The sequence below is a fragment of the Melopsittacus undulatus genome, chromosome 11 (assembly GCF_012275295.1).
Source record: "Melopsittacus undulatus isolate bMelUnd1 chromosome 11, bMelUnd1.mat.Z, whole genome shotgun sequence".
Classification (NCBI taxonomy): domain Eukaryota; kingdom Metazoa; phylum Chordata; class Aves; order Psittaciformes; family Psittaculidae; genus Melopsittacus; species Melopsittacus undulatus.
The window spans coordinates 2,473,966-2,491,449 of record NC_047537.1 but is presented as its reverse complement, the minus strand read 5'-3'; the positions used below and the strand labels follow the sequence as shown (position 1 = coordinate 2,491,449).

The window sequence follows — 17,484 nt, the reverse complement described above, 5'->3', positions numbered from 1 at the left end:
CCGTGAACTCATTCAGTTCTTCTAATATGTTGTTCTCATGCAGCTAAAAACTAAAATCTTTTAAATCTGATTTCATGGATAGTAATTTGTTTAGGGTTTCCAGAGAATCTGGACACTAGTAACTCCTTAGGATGGAGATGAAATTAGAGAAGAAAGGATGCATAATGTTCCTTGTTATAGAATAGGATGTGACTGCTAAAAGCAGCTTGTTGCATGCTGGATAAAACAATGGAGGGGGAAAAAAACAAAAAGAAGAAACCAGTGTAAACCTGCACAGAAGATTTGGGTGTCTTGTCTCTCAGCCTCCTTTGCATTTCCTCCCTCATTTCAGTTGCTGTTGGGAAGGAAAGGTTTTTACACGAGGGGACCTCCTCTCTAATCTGGGAGTTACCAAACTAACTTCTTTCATATGTTCTGGCTATATGAAAGACTGATCAAACTGTAAAATATCATACCAGCATTTCTCGTGTATTTCTTTCACTGAATTGTCCTGGCTGGTACTGTTCATGCAATATTATTTCAAATATAGTCTACGTTTTTCTTTGGAATTCTCACTGACTTTATCGATGTAACTTCACTTTCTAATATTACAAATTTTTTAATATCCCCCCCAAGAATATCTCCCTCTTGTCAAAAGAAGGTCATCTCTCTGAAATTCCGTGCCACCTTTGTGGAATAAAAGTCATTAAGAAGGGCAAGAATTAAAAAAAGCTCAATACAACCCAACACACACACAAAAGAGAAGTGCTATATAGCTATTTTCTGCCCTGAAATGTGTTCTACATTTTTAATAAGATCCCAGATTGTCTGTAGCAGTGGCCATCTTTATTATTACTATTATTTTACATGGAGTGAATGCCTTTGCTTCTGTTGCACACGTGCACATTTACTACCTTTAATGGCTTGTTTAAATTAAATAACACAGTGCACTTAAATTCTGGGAGTCTTATTATCTCATTGAGATGCTGCCGCTCTTTTTGTATTGTGACAGAAACCCCTTGGTCAAATTGTATCTGTCTCTTTTTATCCCATTTTTACCAGTAGACAATGTTGCGATGAAAGATCCTCCGGACTTATTGGACAGGCAGAAATGCCTGGAGGCCTTGGCGTCTCTGCGGCACGCCAAATGGTTTCAGGTTGGCTATTTGTTCTTACCTTGTTGTTATTGTAGCCTTATGAGGTTTAATTTGAGACAGTTTTAATTTGAATGCCTCTTTAACTTCTCACTAGTCCCTCATAGAGGAAAGGTCTAGAATTCAGAATTCAGTGCTGTACTGTGCAAGGGCAAAGGTGACAGGTAGACAGCCACCTGGTTGAGAGGTGTCATGAGGCTACAAAAGCAATCTTGACATTTTGCTTCCTTTTTTATATGTCTCTCTAAATTGAAGTATTTTATATAACTTTTTATTTTGCATGAAGCTGATTAAATATTAAGTAATAATAATTAAAGAATCTATCCCAGGACTCTGTGCATTTAAAAAGTAAAGCAAAACTGCAGGCCAGGTTTTTGCAGGTGTATTGGAATCATTTTGTTTGTTTTAGGCCAGGGCAAATGGACTAAAATCATGTGTAATTGTCCTACGTATTCTGCGGGATTTGTGCAACAGAGTCCCCACATGGGCACCACTGAAAGGATGGGTAAGTACAGAAAAAGTTGAAGGCCACGAGGTCAGGTCTCAGATCTCATGAGACCTGTAGCAATGTCTGGACTGGAGAAAACAGTGCACTGTATGAAACTCCTCCTTAACCCCTTTTTGTTTGCTCCCCACTAACCGTAACCTGTGTAGAAAAGTGCTTGTAGAGAAGAAAGAATGTATTTGTTCAGTCTAGAGGGAGACATAATGCTGTGGACCTTGTGCATCCTCAAGGATCTGCAGTAGAATCCCACTTGCTGCCTCCCAAATTTAGCTTTTCAAAACCCTGTGACTGTGACAGGGCTGCTTCTCCTGGAGGTTACTATTCCACCTTAGTGTGTTTGGGGAGGGCTTTGTGCCCTGCATACCTGCAGACGAGCAGTTGGCAGGTCCTGGAGGCAGGAGAACTGGTGACCCTGTGAGAGCATTGAGGTGATTTGGCTTTAAAGGCTCCTACTTTTAGACTTCCTGGGCAGTCAATGGAAAGCAGCTGGCTTCTGCAAAAGGTGACTCAGGAGCAGGGAACAGATGTGCCATGAGCTGTCATCTGGGGATGGCTCTGTCCCTTAGACCTGTAGTGGATTACAAATTAAGTAAACTGATGAGAATTTCCTTCCCCTATGCCAGTCTGTATTTAACTGCAGTTACAGTTACCCTTGTGTCCATACTAATCGTAATTTAATGTTTTCTAGCCACTCGAGCTTATATGTGAAAAATCTATAGGTACTTGTAATAGACCTCTGGGTGCTGGGGAAGCATTGCGACGAGTGATGGAGTGCTTGGCATCTGGAATTCTGCTTCCTGGTAAGGGGCTGAAAATGAACTTCAAGAACACAGAGGGTTGACCAGACAGCCTTAACCTCTGGTGTTGCTGTGAAAAATGCCTGCCCTGAACTCCTAACCTGCAGTGGGGCTAAAAAAAAGAAGGAAGTTGCCTGGCTGTAACTGAATGAGTGCTTCCATGCAGTAGAAGTTAATGAGGAATGTTAAATTTGTTTCTGAATTAACCCCTATCTTATTAAGGGGTTGCAAACAAATGGTCAGATTTAATGACCACTTGTTTCCTACAGATTCATTGAAATATGCATAGCTATCAAAAATATTTGTGGGTTTTTTTAAATTCCTACCATTATACACAATCAGTGGTAACCCCCATAAATTCTGTGGCCATTGTTGAAAGGGAGTAAAATCCTGAGGCTAGCTTGCATTGTAGGATGAGAGAATCCCTTGCTTCCCACTCTGCTGAAGGCAGAGTGTTGCATTATCCCTCAGTCCCCATTTTCATATTGCTTCTGTTGCAATATCCCCCAGCCCCCATTTTCATATTGCTTCTCATTTACTGTCAGTAATCTGCTTTGCCTCTCTCCCTCCTAGGAGGCCCTGGTCTGCATGACCCCTGTGAACGGGAGCCAACAGATGCTCTGTCGTATATGACAGTTCAACAAAAAGAAGCCATTACGCACAGTGCACAGGTAGAAACCTCGTACATCTGAGGAGCTGGGTATGATAACAGGGAGGACTTCACTTCATTAAGACAATTTATTCCCTGCCAGGACAGCTGATTTTATTGGCAGTCCTGACAGTTCTTCCAGTGCACTACCTGGGAATGATTACATGATAGTTCATGAGTGCACGAGCTAAATATGTGTTAAATCTAATCCTTACAAAGCACAGTCTAGTGTCTGTGTGCTGCTTCCATCCCACCTCAAGTGCTTACAGCACAGAGCCCTTGTGTAGGCTCCTTGTCCGTGTGAGATGCACTTTCTATTGCAGAAATTAATGAGTTTTAAATGTTCAGACATTAGTATTTTTTGTAGCTATCACAGAAGCTTCCCATGGCAGAAGTGGTTTTGCTTACACAAACTTATTTAGTAGCTTAAAACAACCAAGGTAAAGTAGTGCTATAAAGTAACTTACTTTTCTACTGTCACTTTATAGCATGCCCTCAGATTATCAGCCTTTGGTCAGATCTATAAGGTTTTGGAAATGGACCCCCTCCCATCAAATAAGTCCTTTCAGAAATATTCCTGGTCAGTAACTGACAAAGAAGGTAGGTGCTGTTTGGTTCAAAAATCTCTAATTGGGTGGTAAACTAGGGATTGATTTAGAATGAGTGAAATTAATGGGTTATGAGCTGCGAATGCAAGGAGAAGGCTTTTCTTTCTGTTAAATGTGATTTGGGGTTGGTGTTTTGATTTGGGGGTTTGGGTTTTTTTAAGTGTTTAATTATTAGAAGCCAATCTGGAGGAGCAGCAATACAACTGTAAAATACAGCTGATGATCTGCTTTAAGCGCAAAGGCCCTTGGGGTCTGAAGAGTAGAAGTAGTGCTTATGATTCTTATGCTGGGTAAGCAGACACCATCAGAAAGCATGGAACAAGTGTCCACAGTAAGAATTACTCAAGAATTCTTCCTAGAAAACAATATACATGTGATACAACTAATTTTCTTGTATATTTTTTGTAAAAACATTTTAGTAGAGGTTTTGCCTTAGATTAACTGTAAAAAAAACAACACTGCAGATTTACACCACTTGTATCACACAATACTGGAAACAGACATCCTGCATGGCATGGTACAATGAGCTAATACTGGCTTATGTGTAGCAGTAAGAAAGTTTTGACTGATGGCTGAGTTCTTTTCATTATAAATATGCAAGGAACAACATGGGACTAATCAGATTCCTGCTGTGGAATTTTGTTTTTCAATAGCAAATCCATATTACAAGGAAATTTATACCGTAGGTACAGGCTCCTCTGCTCTTAAGAGGCCATTTGAAGATAGTGTTGGGGATGATAAAGATCCGAATAAAAAGATGAAGCGTAATCTGAGGAAAAGTAAGTGCAATGCTTCTCTGTTCTGCTTCCAAAGATCTATTGTATGGTGGGAGCTGGTTTAAAAGCTTCTCTGTGTTGGTGTGGAATAGCATGTGAAAAAGTCCTTGGAACAACAAATGTTGTCTCTATCACCCTGCATTTGGAATGTCAAACACATCTCTTATTGTGCATCTGATTTCCCCTGACATGTTTTACTAACTGAATGATTTGCATTTTTAAATGGGATTACTCGTGAAGTTGCAGTGAAATTGAAGTTCCCAAGCAGATGAGGTGTTTTACTGATAATGTCCCTGTATTGTGGGTGGGTTTTTTTGTTTTGGTTTGTTTCCCCCCCCCCCCCCAAATACTGCAGTGACTTTGCTGTGTGGAGATTTGCCTTTTTGCAATCTTCCCCTTTTTGAGTTAGTTGTTGGTCTCTCAACACCTCCCATAAGAACAATAAAATGCTTAATCTACAGCACACTGACACTGCATGTGCACAGACTGAAGTCCCTCAGCACTGCTGGGATCTAGCCGGTTCTGGGAGCTATTTTCATTGTGCTACTTTGGTGCCAGTTGTGGATCTCACTATCTATAAAACTTGTTACTCCTTTACAGCAGCTGGGAAGGCTGTGGCTAACTGCAAAAGAACTGTGTCAACAGTATTAAAACTTGGGTAATTATAGTCGTTACCCCAAAGTAGAATGGCTTAGTAAAGACTTAACAGCCTTATGACCTCTGAGAGGCTGAGGGGTTATTTTGCTCCTTTCTACAGAAGGAAGGCGCTGAAATGCAAACTGTTTTCATTTGTTGTTCATCTTGTTTTGTTCATTTTCCTTCCCCCCTCCTTCCCATCCCCTTTCTACTATCTTGTACTAGTACTAGATAGTAAAGCAATAGATCTCATGAATGCTCTGATGAGGCTGAACCAAATCAGGCCAGGGCTTCAGTATAAGCTGCTGTCACAGTCTGGTCCAGTCCATGCCCCAGTCTTCACAATGTCTGTAGATGTTGATGGTACAACATACGAAGCATCAGGACCTTCTAAGAAAACAGCCAAGCTCCATGTGGCAGTGAAGGTAAGGCAGCCTGAAGTAATCTGCTAACCCAGGTCTTGGAACGTAGAGTATGAAATACGGTCAGAACTAGTAATATGTGACCTCAAAATTAAAAAGCATATGAGATAAAGCTGAGCTACTACCTATGTACTGTAAACACAGCTGGGCATGGCTCAAACAGCATCACTGGTTTATCCTAGCAGTGGGGAGGGAGAACTTTCCAGGGCTCTGCAGCTCAGCCCATGTAAGTTCTGGTCTGGAGGGGTTCAGTTTTGTTCTGTTCTACTTCTTCCTCCTGCTGGTTTGAAAATGGCATGTTGGTGGCTCCCTCTTTCTCCCCTTTCTTCTGTGTGTTTATTCCTGGGTTGTGAGCTCCTGGAAATACGGAGTTGTTACAGTGTTCATTGTTTGAAGAGTACCTTTACACACTGGGGTAGACAGTGTACATCAATGTAAACTACTGGTCTCCAGTCAGTTTTCTAGTAAGACATTAATATCATACAGGTACCAGTCAACCTACTGTTACTTCTTGTAGGTGCTCTGTGTGACAGAGCTTAGCTCTGTAGAGCAGTGACAAACTGGAGCACCCACCATGAACATCCTTGTGTTTCATGAGGGCAGTTCAGATAGCTAAAGGAGACAGTCTGCTGGGTTTCTGGGAAGGGAATTTCCTACAGACAGTGCAGGGTACTGAGGGATCTGGCAAAGTGCTCAGTGATCCACATTCCATTATGTATCAGCAGTCCTTGCTCACTGGGGAGCTCCCAGTGGACTGAAAGCTGGCAAACACGATACCCATCTACAGGCCTTGGCAGTGCTGGGTTAATGGTTGGACTCAATGATCTTAAAGGTCTTTTCCAACCTGAACAACTCTAGGAAAGAAAACTGCTTTTAATACAACTGCACTTATAACAGGAACAAGCCCATCTGTCATTCTGTGCTGCGTTTTGTTTCGAACAAGAATTTCCTTTATAGAAGCTTCATCTGGCAACTTTCTGCTTTCCTTTGATTTCAGTTTTGAAAATCCCATTGTCCCATGTGCTTTCAAGTTCAAAGTGTCCAGAAATATCTGAGGGAATCTGTTGTTCCTCCAGGAAAAGTAGCTCTCTGCATATGTGTCCTCCCAGACCTTCTGCTTCAGTCTTTTATTTTGCCTCCCTCCCTGCAGTTATTAAAAAAAAACCCAAGTAGTACAAAACTTGCCCTGAAAAGCTGTGACTCCTCTGCCCTTGAACCCCTCTGCGTCAGCCTGATCTGTGCTGGTGCCTGCCCAGCTCTGTTTTCTCTACATCTACACATACACAAATCCTGGGCTACACTTCAAAACAGCCATGATTCAAGCCAAGAGGAAATGGGTGGTGTGGTAGAGACAAGCTTTTTTTTCCCCTTTCTTTCTTGTTTTTTTCTAGCAGATCCAGGCCCCGCTTTCCCAGACCTATAACAGGGAATAATGTGATTGTTTCAGTTTCTAGATCTGACCTTTTTAGCATTTAGAATCCCTGAAAATGCAGCCAAACTGTACCACAGCTGTTTCAGGAACAGTTTTCCCCATTGCTATGGTGGTTTTCTCTGTTTCAGTACAGGAGAAAATTTATTTCTAAGCAATCTGCCTTAACTCATTCTTTTGTGTTGTACTCAGCTTTGCATTTATTTCTGTACTATTTTACAGTTCATGTCATGTGGCTCTGTTGTAGGTTTTACAAGCCATGGGGTATCCAACTGGGTTTGATGCAGACGTGGAGTGTATGAGTTCTGATGAAAAATCAGATACTGAAGGTAAAAGTGAAACCACATCTTCAGTCTCAAGCAATAATACTGGAAATTCCACAGCTGACACCTCCGCTACCCTAGAGGTGAGGACTGCATTAGAAAGAAATCTCTGCTCCCATAAGAGGATGGTGTTTTGTTTAGGGTTGTGGGTGAGGAATTAATAAGAGTTTCCAGGCTCAAATCTGCCAGTGGCTTTGTGTCACTGTAGACAAATAACCAGTCTTTGTGCCTCCTTTCCTCAGGTTTAAGGGGATGCAGCAACCCTGACCTCCTAAGACCAGAAATTCTTGAAGGCAGGGGTTGTCCCTTGTAGCCAGTTTATGTATGGTCTGGTGACTGGGGTCATCCTGCCTATTGCCTTTGGGCTGTAGTGATGCAAATGTCATCATTTCCATTTTGCCATGGGGGGTTGTCACAAAGGTGCATTTACACAGTGTTTTAAACTGATACACTCGAAGAGCAATGAAAGTAGAAAAATTCATTAGGAGGTGTTAAGAAATCTGAGACCTAAGCAGGGGGAAGGTTGTTTTGTAAATATAAGTAATTGTTCTGTTCTTTGAATACTTGTCAAGATGTTAAAACATGAATTTCTTCAGTTGGAAGCCACCTCATTTCCGTACAGTGTGTAATCAATTCACAGATGTATTTGGTTCACTGAGACATACCCCCATTTCCTTTCCCTGGATATTTTATACTCTGCAAACTTCCCTGTTAATTTTCACTTAAAATTAATTTGATTTTATCACAAAAATGGGTACTATTTCAAGATGACTAAGGTACTTTCCATGCTGCATAACTTTGGGTTACCATGTTTGAGACATTTCACTTTCAAAGGGCAGGTCCTGGCACTAGGACTCTTGATCTTTATCCAAAATAAGAAGTTGCTTTGGCAAACAGTGCTTTGATCCCTTAATCTTTTTCTTCCTTAGTGAGCAGTCATTTGTATCTGTAGCTGAGTGCATTCTAATCCAGGCTGATATGCCAGTGTGCTGAGATGGCAGCTTCACCTCCTCTCTTCCCAAACAGCTACAGATATTTCTGCTGAAACATGTGACCCAAGAGATGAGACTTCTCCAGTCTGAGCTCAGTAGTGCCAGGACGGAATTAGCCCCAGTAGCAAAGCTGTGTGTGTGAGGCTGGGAAGGCTGATCTCTCTTTCTAGTGATAAAGCCTTCAGTTCCAAGGAACTGTGGCCTCAGCTTCAGCTTTGGATGCTCTCAGGGTTGCAATTCCAAGTGTAGCTGGTGTAACCTTGTGTGGACACCAGGCCATAAGGACAGTAGCTCAACAGTAGAAATAGAGAGGTGTGACTTCTTTTGCAGTATTGTTTGTCCCCCTGCCACTGTTTAGAGAAGAGACTCTCCATCTGCTGTTGCAGCACAGATGTTATACTGAAGGCATGGTAGTGTTGCCTTTGATACAGCTCTGTACCTGGGAAGTGGCCTAGGGCTGCATGTTGGGAAGGACAAGCTATCACAGAAGCTTGTCAGTGATAATGCTGCCTTTCTCCAAGTGGCCATGTGGCACTGTCAGCCACCAGGCTGTAAATGTTTATTTGCCTTTCAAAGAGATAAAGGTTCTAAAGCAGCACTGTTAACTGTTTCTCTAGGTAAGAACTCAGGGTCCTATACTCACAGCAAGTGGCAAAAACCCAGTGATGGAGCTCAACGAAAAAAGAAGAGGTCTGAAGTACGAGCTCATCTCCGAGACAGGCGGAAGCCATGACAAACGCTTTGTGATGGAGGTGAGTGAAGCAGAGCTACAGGGTTGGTGGATTCTGACAGCCTCAAACTACATCATGTCTTGACATGAGGAGGAGGAGGGAAGTAAAATTGCAGCTATCATTTCCAAGTTCCCAATATGTGCGATATAATGGTTCACAGGATCACTTAAGTGTTCTTTATCAGCTTCATCATCTAGAAGCAATGGAAACTGTCATATAAAACACTGAGGATATTTTTGTTTTTATGAGTGTTCTTTATGGGTGGCACACGTGGGTATATCATGATGTTCCCAAGAACAAACACTAGGCATAAACCCATGTCTTGATTTTCAGGTAGAAGTAGATGGGCAGAAGTTCAGAGGCGCAGGCCCAAATAAGAAAGTAGCAAAAGCAAGTGCTGCATTAGCAGCACTTGAAAAACTGTTTTCTGGGCCTAATGCAGCAAACAACAAGAAAAAGAAGATTATTCCTCAGGTAAGAATTGTAATTTGCTTTTGGGACCACTCTGCTATCACAGCTCTGGGTTGTCTGATGATACGAGAGCTTCTACAGGAAGCAAGTGATTTGTCTCTTGTTTCATGCACATGTGTAAGGTTTCTATTCTTCTATAATTATTGTTGAGTAACAATATAATCTGACTGTTTCCCACAATATGGTTCTAACTGAGTTTAAAAGGAGGCCCAAAGAAAGAGAGGTGCTGATTAACTAGAGGAGATACAGTAAGATCAGCAGTTCAGTGAGGATGTGGAAGTCTTTTGTGTTTCAGGCCAGAGCATCTCCTGCAACATGTGAGATGCATAGATTTCAGGGAGGGTCATTTCTAGCCAGGTAAAGGCCTTGTAAGACCTTGGGAAGACAGCAGAGACAGAACAGAGAGGTTCAGAAGCCATAAGTGTTTGTTCATGAGCAGGTTGGAGGTAAATAACACATTCTCAGTGAAGCAGATGTGCTGGGCTCAGTGTGCAGGGCTGGGCACTGCAGGCAGGGACTTGCTCACTTGGTTCCTGTCAGTCTGATTCTCAGGACAGTGCTTCTTCTGTCTGCATTCTGCCTTTAGCAAGATTGGTGCATTGAGCATGTTTAAAGAGATGTTTTTAAACGTGGCGATTTAATGCAGGTGGACTTTCTGTTTCCGGCAACACCTTCACTTTCTGAATTGCTCTTTTTCATTACTCTGGACAGACTAAAGGAGTTGTCAATACAGCTGTTTCTGCAGCAGTCCAGGCTGTTCGAGGCAGAGGACGAGGCGCTTTAACACGAGGAGCATTTGTTGGAGCAGCTGCTGCTACTGGCTACATAACACCAGGTAGGGCATGAAACTGATATCCAATGACAAAAGATACACACACGAAAATGTTAACGAAATGTTCCCTTCGTGGTTCCCCTTACTTTCTAAAGTGTGCATTGTTCTTTGTGACTCTACATGTCTGAGGCTTATAGGTGACATGTGAAGGGAATCTAGACATTGTGTTTACTTGGAATAAGAACCACAGATTTTCTAAGAATGAGATGCTGGAGATTCCTTTGTCAAAGCAAATCCAGTAGCTTCCAAAAACTAAAACTTCATTCCTCATGCTCAGGTTTTTGGATTACAGCATGAGCTTATAATTGTAGCCTTTGGCAGTTCACATGTACTGATAGCACAGCCCTGCTGTTCAGTAGACTTGCTTCCTGGCACAGTCGACAGCACGTCGCCTTCATTGTTCCTGTATGTTCATATGATTATAAATATTAAAACCCAGTAATTCATTTTTAATGGCTGTTAACATTGTTTTTGGAGCTGTCTTTCTGCCTGAGGAGTCATTTATGAGACACTTCAACCTGCCAGGGGCATGCTTCTTGCCAGCGTGGAATTACTCCAGAAAGAAGTTTAATTTCCCAGTCGCTGGAGTTGTTAAGCTTTTATTGGCCTTGGGCTTCACAGATTATTTCTCTTCATCCCCAGTTTTTCTCAGAAATCTCTTACTTTCTGTGATGGACACAAGCAATCCCACAAGAAAAACCCCTGTAAAGCCTTCATGAACTACTGAGATATAGTAACCAAGACTCATGTTACCACTCCTGCTTTTTGTCTCATTCCAGTCATGCTCAGCTCTTTGGGAAAACAGGCTGCTGCTGTTTGCCTTTAAGTATTCAGCTGCTATTTGTGAAACTTACTGTTAGAAATAACAATTCACTGGAATTCACAGGAGCTTTCCTGAGGTGCTGTGGTACCTGCATCAAGCATTTTCTAATGGAAGCTGAGGAAAATGGCTGTTCCCTGCATCTGATTGCATATATAGTTTAGGGTATTTTTTTATCAGCAAATAGGGGATGTTTGGGTCATGCCAGCTCCAACAGTGCAGACTTGAGGGCTTCAGCTGCAAGATAGTGCTAAGGAAAAGCAATGCAGCATTTAACTGATGCTGAGGCTTAAGGTCATAGGGAGGAGGCTTGTTCTTCAAGCAACAATGCAGAAGGATTTGAATGTTCTCAGCAATATTTATATGTATCAGTGCTTGGTTTTTTTGTGGTTCTGCTTCATGTCCCAGTAGGGGTCCCTCCCTGTGTGTTGGTGTGCAAACACTGATTATCTTCAGGTACTGGAGGAAATGAAACCCACCCCTTCTGTGTTTGTGTTGCAGGCTACGGAGCACCGTATGGGTACAGTACAGCCGCACCAGCTTACGGTATGTATAGCCCACTAATTAACACATTAGAAATTATACTGAATCTGTTGTGGCAGTCCAAATGTGGCAGTCCAAGGAGAAAGTCAAAGAGATTCAAGCTCTTAAAACCATGACAACAACACCACTTTTATGCCATAACCTTGTGGTTCTTTTTTGGTTGGAGTAGCTTTTCTGCCTATGCTTTGCCTGGTTCGTGGAAGGACTGCTTGTTCTAATTGCCTGTTCCCTTTCATACTGAAATTGAAGTAGTTCTCTTACTTTTTACAGCCAATCTGTGCTCCATTCAAAGACTACCGAAGGGCCTATTTCAGCATCTCTGTCCTGTGTTTACCTAAATGGCATTACAGTAGCACTGGCAAAATGTTTGTCCCCAAGTGTAAGTGGCTTGTGGACAAAGCTCCCTTAACGCCATCAACTCCATAAAGTTTATGTGTATATACCCCCCCGCCCCCAATGCCCCTGCAGGCTAAAGTACTGCTGCTTGGGACAAGCAGAATGGGTTCTGTGTAGTTTGGACTGTCAGCCATCCAGTCACAAGGAAGCTAGGATGTGGTTATTCACCACAATGCTTTTTACCAAGAACCACAGCGATATTAGGCTGGCAAAGCACTGGCTTCATCCAGACTGTATCAGAGAGCTATGAGGAAGGGTTTTTCTTAACTCAGCTTCTCCCTCCCCACTGGCTGTTCTTATGCTGGACTAACAATGCACACTTCTAACCGGCCCTTTTGGTTACTTTGAATGAGGTTTATGTGGCAATGGGAGCAAAGCCGTTTGGAGTCAGTGATATGTCCTGGCACACGGAGCAAGCCCTCTCCTGTGCAGGGACTGGGGGAAGCCCAGGACATTTCCAGGCCTGCATTTTTCATATGGGAAACTAAGCCTGCAATTTGCTATCAATTTTCTGGCTTTGGTAGTATTTGGAGTACTGGTTCCTCTCAAATTTGTATAGTTTGGGCAACACCAACTCCCCTGATAGCATTATAAAAGTTAAAAATACTTTGAAACAGATTTCCTGACTTTATTTTAGAGGTCTGAGCTATAAACAGGGGAGGAATGCTGCTGCTTTACTGAAAATGTTCACCAATGGGTCCTACTGCACACTGCTGCAGTGAGAAGGGAGAACAGCCCCAAGGGCTATACTCACAGTGGGGGATTCTCCTTTCCAAAGCAAAGTTGACTTGTAGAACTCCTGCCCTATGGGCTGGGCAAGTGCTGTAACAGAACAGCAGCTGACAGCAGGGCTGCCCCACTCAGCATTCTCTTTTGTGTTGCATTACACAAAGAACCAGCTACATGTTTTCTCAAGGAAAAATGAAAGGGCTTACTAAAATGCGTAAGATGATTTAGGGCTAAGATGAGGTGTATCTGCATGTGTGTGTTTTTACAAGCAGCTATACAGAGTGATGTTAAGAGGAACACAATTGTTACCAACTCTCCTTGTAGCTTTTTGTGCCTTTCTCATTCATTCTGTTCTGTGTTTTTTCTCATGATACTTATTTTGGGAGCTGGATTTTTATCACTTAGCTGTGTATATGTGACATATCACTGACTTCAAAGCATTGTGGAATTGAATGCCCCCATTTTTCACATAAAGAGTTTCTGTTTTTAATGTCCTATGATTGTGATGCGAAGTCCTGGGATAATGCTTTTTGGCTGTAAGGTAAACATGTCTCTTTGCCTTTGTAAGCTGTTGCATGTTGGGAAACTTCACTTTGATCATCTGGTGCTCTGGAATACCTGCTGTTGCTGCTTTGTGATTTCTAAATGGACACATAGGTTAAATACTAGAATTTAAATAGGCAAGATTTAAAAAACCAAATCACCATTTAATTATGCAGAAGTCTGCGAGGCCACAAGAACTCTCTAATAATCATGAAATCAGGCAGATATTAATCTTTCCAGATTTGCCACTTCAATACAGGAGAGGAAATGCAGAATAATGAAGCAGATGCAGCATTTACTGTAGGTGCTTGATTTCTGGCTGACCTACCTGGATGCTTATCAGAACTGCTAAACAGTTTCCCTGTGAGTTTGCTTTTACACACAGCAGTGCCTGTCTAGATTACCTGCAGTTGTAACTGACCTGTGATATTAGCTCAGAACATAGGAGGAGATAGTAGAGTTTAGTTATCGTAACGATTATGAAGCAGAGCTTCAAGTCCAACTGCACGCTCTGCTTTTGAGAGTATTGCTTACTTAAGTATTACCAAACACGAGGACAAAAGCAAAGGTTAAGCTAACTATCTGTTTGAAATAGTACCAGTGTCAAAGTGTTTCTGTTTGGGGGACTCTGCACCCTAAAGTCACATTGATTGATCTGGAAAAGGGTAAAGAGAACACAATTGTACACTCTTATCTGACTTTCTTGGATCACTGAACTTATTTGGAGTCCTCTCCCTTTCTTTTCTCTGTAGGTTTACCCAAGAGAATGGTTCTGTTACCAGTTATGAAATTCCCAACTTATCCTGTTCCCCACTACTCATTCTTTTAGCAAATGGCAGAAGCTAATTCCCACTGATTGAACAACACAGTACAGTACAGAATGTTAGAAGAAAAAAAGCCTTTTTATCCTGTTTTCTTTGAACACATACTTGAGCAAAGTCATTTGTAAAGAAACATCTTTTTCCTACTTTTTGATTTTAACAAAATGCAAATTTAGTTCTCTAAAACTTGAAAAAAACAATGTTCTGTGAAATGTTACCTCATTTTCAAATAACTTATACCAGCCTTCTGTTATAGGGAAGAACTAGAAGCTTAAATCTTACGTTTTAAATGAAGTATCCAATTATGTAAAATTAAATTTGTGAAGGATGTATAGAATATAAAACACTGATCACAAATAAACTGTTTTGTTGTAACATGAGAGTACTGCCTGTTTCCTCATGCAGTCACACAGATCCAGTTAATGACTGTACTTGTGGTAGGGTTATTAAATGCAGGGCAGAGTTCTTTAAAAATAGAACAAAAAAACCCAAACCAAACCTACACAATAGCAACTTTTCAGTTAACATTTAACTTTGTAAATATTATGGTGTGTAATAAACTTAGTAAAATATGGGCTAAAATATTGTTTTATCTTATTTTTTATAGTTAAGCATCAGTACCTGAGTTTCCTTTATAATCTTTAAATCAGCAAATTTTAACTGTGATTTCAGGCACAGTCTTAATAATCCGAGAAGGCTTTTCACTTGCACACACTGCAAAACAAGCAGAACAAAGAGAATTAAGCTCAGACTGTCTCTGCATTAGGTCGCATTCTGTGAAACAAGCACTAAACAAAGGAAGTTCCCACAAAAGGACTCTTGTACGTAATTCCAGGGACAGAGAGTTCAGTCCGTATTGCCCAGAGAAAGGACAACAATAATGTTACAATCAGGTTCTTTAGAGCTCAAAAGCTGCTTTTTTCCATTCTTTTCTGTTTTTTAAAAAATAAGAAAGAAAAAAAATAAGAAAAAACAAATTGCACTTGTTCTTGTGGCCTTCTTCACTTTACGATTGTCTGCCCACCCTTGATTTTCCATCCACCATTTCTACAGAAAGCATTTTAGTTGTCAATCTTGTATTAAAACAAAGGCTTCTCCTTTTCCCCCTTACATTTACAAGAATCTAAAGCAGCAACAAGGTCCCCATGAAAACTTGCTATTTAATTGTCCCAGTTCTTGTTGAGTGCTGCTGTGAAAAGTGACACACTTCAGCCATAGGCCAGTACTTTCTAAGAGTTGGTGCTCAAACCGAAAGACTCCGCTTCCCACCAAGGAGTGTGCGTTCCTGTCTGGAATTCCAGGACAGGCACCAGCTCCAGGCTCTCTCCACCTGTTGTAGAGTTCTGCATAAACTCTGTGGGCTCTAATGAGGGATTTGAGTGGTCTTTATTAAGGTATCACCCCACAACATCAGCAATGTTGTTGGTTGCACTTCTCAGGCCTTGCCTGTTGCTTTTCCGTAGGTTTGCTTTAGTTCATGCTCCTTTAAGGAATGCCTTCACACACTGGTTCTCTAACAGGTGCTGCTGCTGAGGCAGGGGGAGCTTTATAGATCAAGAGGGTGTAAGAGCAGTGCTTAAAGCAGTGTGAAGTTCCTTCTCCCCTACACTCCCATTAGAGGGAAAGAAATAGTAGAAAAGCTTATTAAGGGGTGGCTTGTGTAACAAGCTGCTTTTCTGGGAATTAACTGAAGTACTGTGCAGAGGAATGGGTTTGTATCTGAAATGGGTTTCCTTCTGCCAGAGCTCTCGCTTTCGTTTGGTGTTGGTGGTACTTTAATAAAAAACACAGCTGTATTGGCACGTGGTGGCAGCTGTTGTGCCACCAGCCCCAGGTAGTGCTGACATGGAGCAGGGCCTGGGGGACGCGGTCAAATTGAGCAGTGCTCAGAAATCACCATGTACTTTGCTGGCCTATGGATGAAAGGAAGCCATCACGGAGCAGAAAAAGCATGGCTGATAAGAGCCCATTTTTGTTAATCAAATATTCATTAAAGGAATCTTTCCTGTGCACACATTCTTTTTTCCCCACCCCTCTTCTGGAGTTCCCCTGATTGGCAACCATTTGTAGTTTCTTTTTCCCTTTTTTTTTTAATCCCCCAGATTTGTTAAATTTGAAACCAAATCTTCTCTGAACCAATTCTATACAATGAACAGTCATCAGCCAAAGAACTTGTTCCAATTTCAGAAACAAGGAGGGCGCTATGCTCTTTTCCAACATGATGGCAGTCATTTCTGATGATTTATAGAAGTCATTCTTTATTTTTTGTCATTTGTTGGGAGTTACTAACCACATTGTAAACTTGCCCCCTTGCTGCATATTTTACATTTCTCTGCTTTACTGAAATATGAATGAGCTGTCAGTTCTTTGTTTAGAAAGTGGTAACCTTGGAAGTGGTAGATGTTTCAATACCTTCAAAGAATTCAAAGTGCCCATTTTACAATGAAAATTCCACTTGCAGCTGAAAGAGCAGAGAAATTTAAATGGAGCTTCAGCTTCAGCCAGTCTCTTGGAAATTAACATGGAGTTTTTGCTTCTCTGCTCTTTTCCCACTGTAGGTGGTTTTTTCATTGACAGTCCCTATTGCCAGCCTCTCAGCATCGCACCTTTTATTATTCACTTGGGCCCTCAAGATTTCTTCTCTGACTTCTAGAACCATCAGGTTGTGTGGCTCGAAATGGCATTTTGTACATGTCTTAAAAGCAAGAACAAACGTGGCTCGTTTTGAGGTTTCTCAACTTCAGACATGGAATCTGAGCTTTTTTCCTTTTTTAAAGTGTTTTTTCTCACTTCTTGAACTTTGTTCCATTTAATGAAAAGCAATACTTACTCCAAGCCACAGTCCTTTCTTTGGGTACATAGCAATAGATGTGTATATACTGCTGGGTATCTCTTTACACTAGAAGGGAAAGACTGGTGTGTCGGGGGGGAAAACCAAACACCAAACCAAGAACAGACCTTGCCGAGTGCCTGCTTGAAGCAGAATCCTGCGTTTGCTTTTGCTACTGAAGTACTTCAGAATTTTAATACTACAACTGTGTTTGCATGTTTCCTATAAAAATTGCTACAAGGACTTGCAATGGGCACTCCGCAGCAGTAGTGCTTTGTACCATTGCACATGTCAGCAGACATGAAATGTAGCAAAAAGGCAGGAGAAAAAAGTAGAATATATATTTTTATCCAAAATCGAATTAAAATGATATATTCTCTCTCTCTCTTCCCCACATCATTAATATGAGGCACAAAAAGGGTAGGCCTGAACATGACTTTCAAATGGGTTCCTTTTGTGTCTCTTAAAATCATCACCAAATGATAGGAAAATACAGTA

General features: G+C 41.5%; 1 protein-coding gene across 10 annotated transcripts in view; it reads left to right on the top strand.

The window, feature by feature from the left end:
- STRBP (spermatid perinuclear RNA binding protein) overlaps positions 1–17,484 on the top strand; it is a 55,384-nt gene that overhangs the window by 36,929 nt on the left and 971 nt on the right. For 3 of the 10 annotated variants that reach the window (XM_031046485.2, XM_031046484.2, XM_031046486.2), the window contains exons 6-17: positions 1,042–1,136; positions 1,543–1,638; positions 2,327–2,438; positions 3,009–3,106; positions 3,573–3,684; positions 4,379–4,471; positions 5,330–5,529; positions 7,203–7,361; positions 8,888–9,022; positions 9,335–9,475; positions 10,184–10,307; positions 11,626–11,783. In XM_031046485.2, coding sequence (XP_030902345.1) covers positions 1,042–1,136; positions 1,543–1,638; positions 2,327–2,438; positions 3,009–3,106; positions 3,573–3,684; positions 4,379–4,471; positions 5,330–5,529; positions 7,203–7,361; positions 8,888–9,022; positions 9,335–9,475; positions 10,184–10,307; positions 11,626–11,783 — 1,523 coding nt within the window. Of the gene's footprint in view, positions 1–1,041; positions 1,137–1,542; positions 1,639–2,326; positions 2,439–3,008; positions 3,107–3,572; positions 3,685–4,345; positions 4,472–5,329; positions 5,530–7,202; positions 7,362–8,887; positions 9,023–9,334; positions 9,476–10,183; positions 10,308–11,625; positions 12,161–14,087; positions 14,534–17,484 lie in introns of those variants that run through there. The other 7 variants (XM_034067556.1, XM_034067551.1, XM_034067554.1 and 4 more) reach the window with 5 other exon arrangements.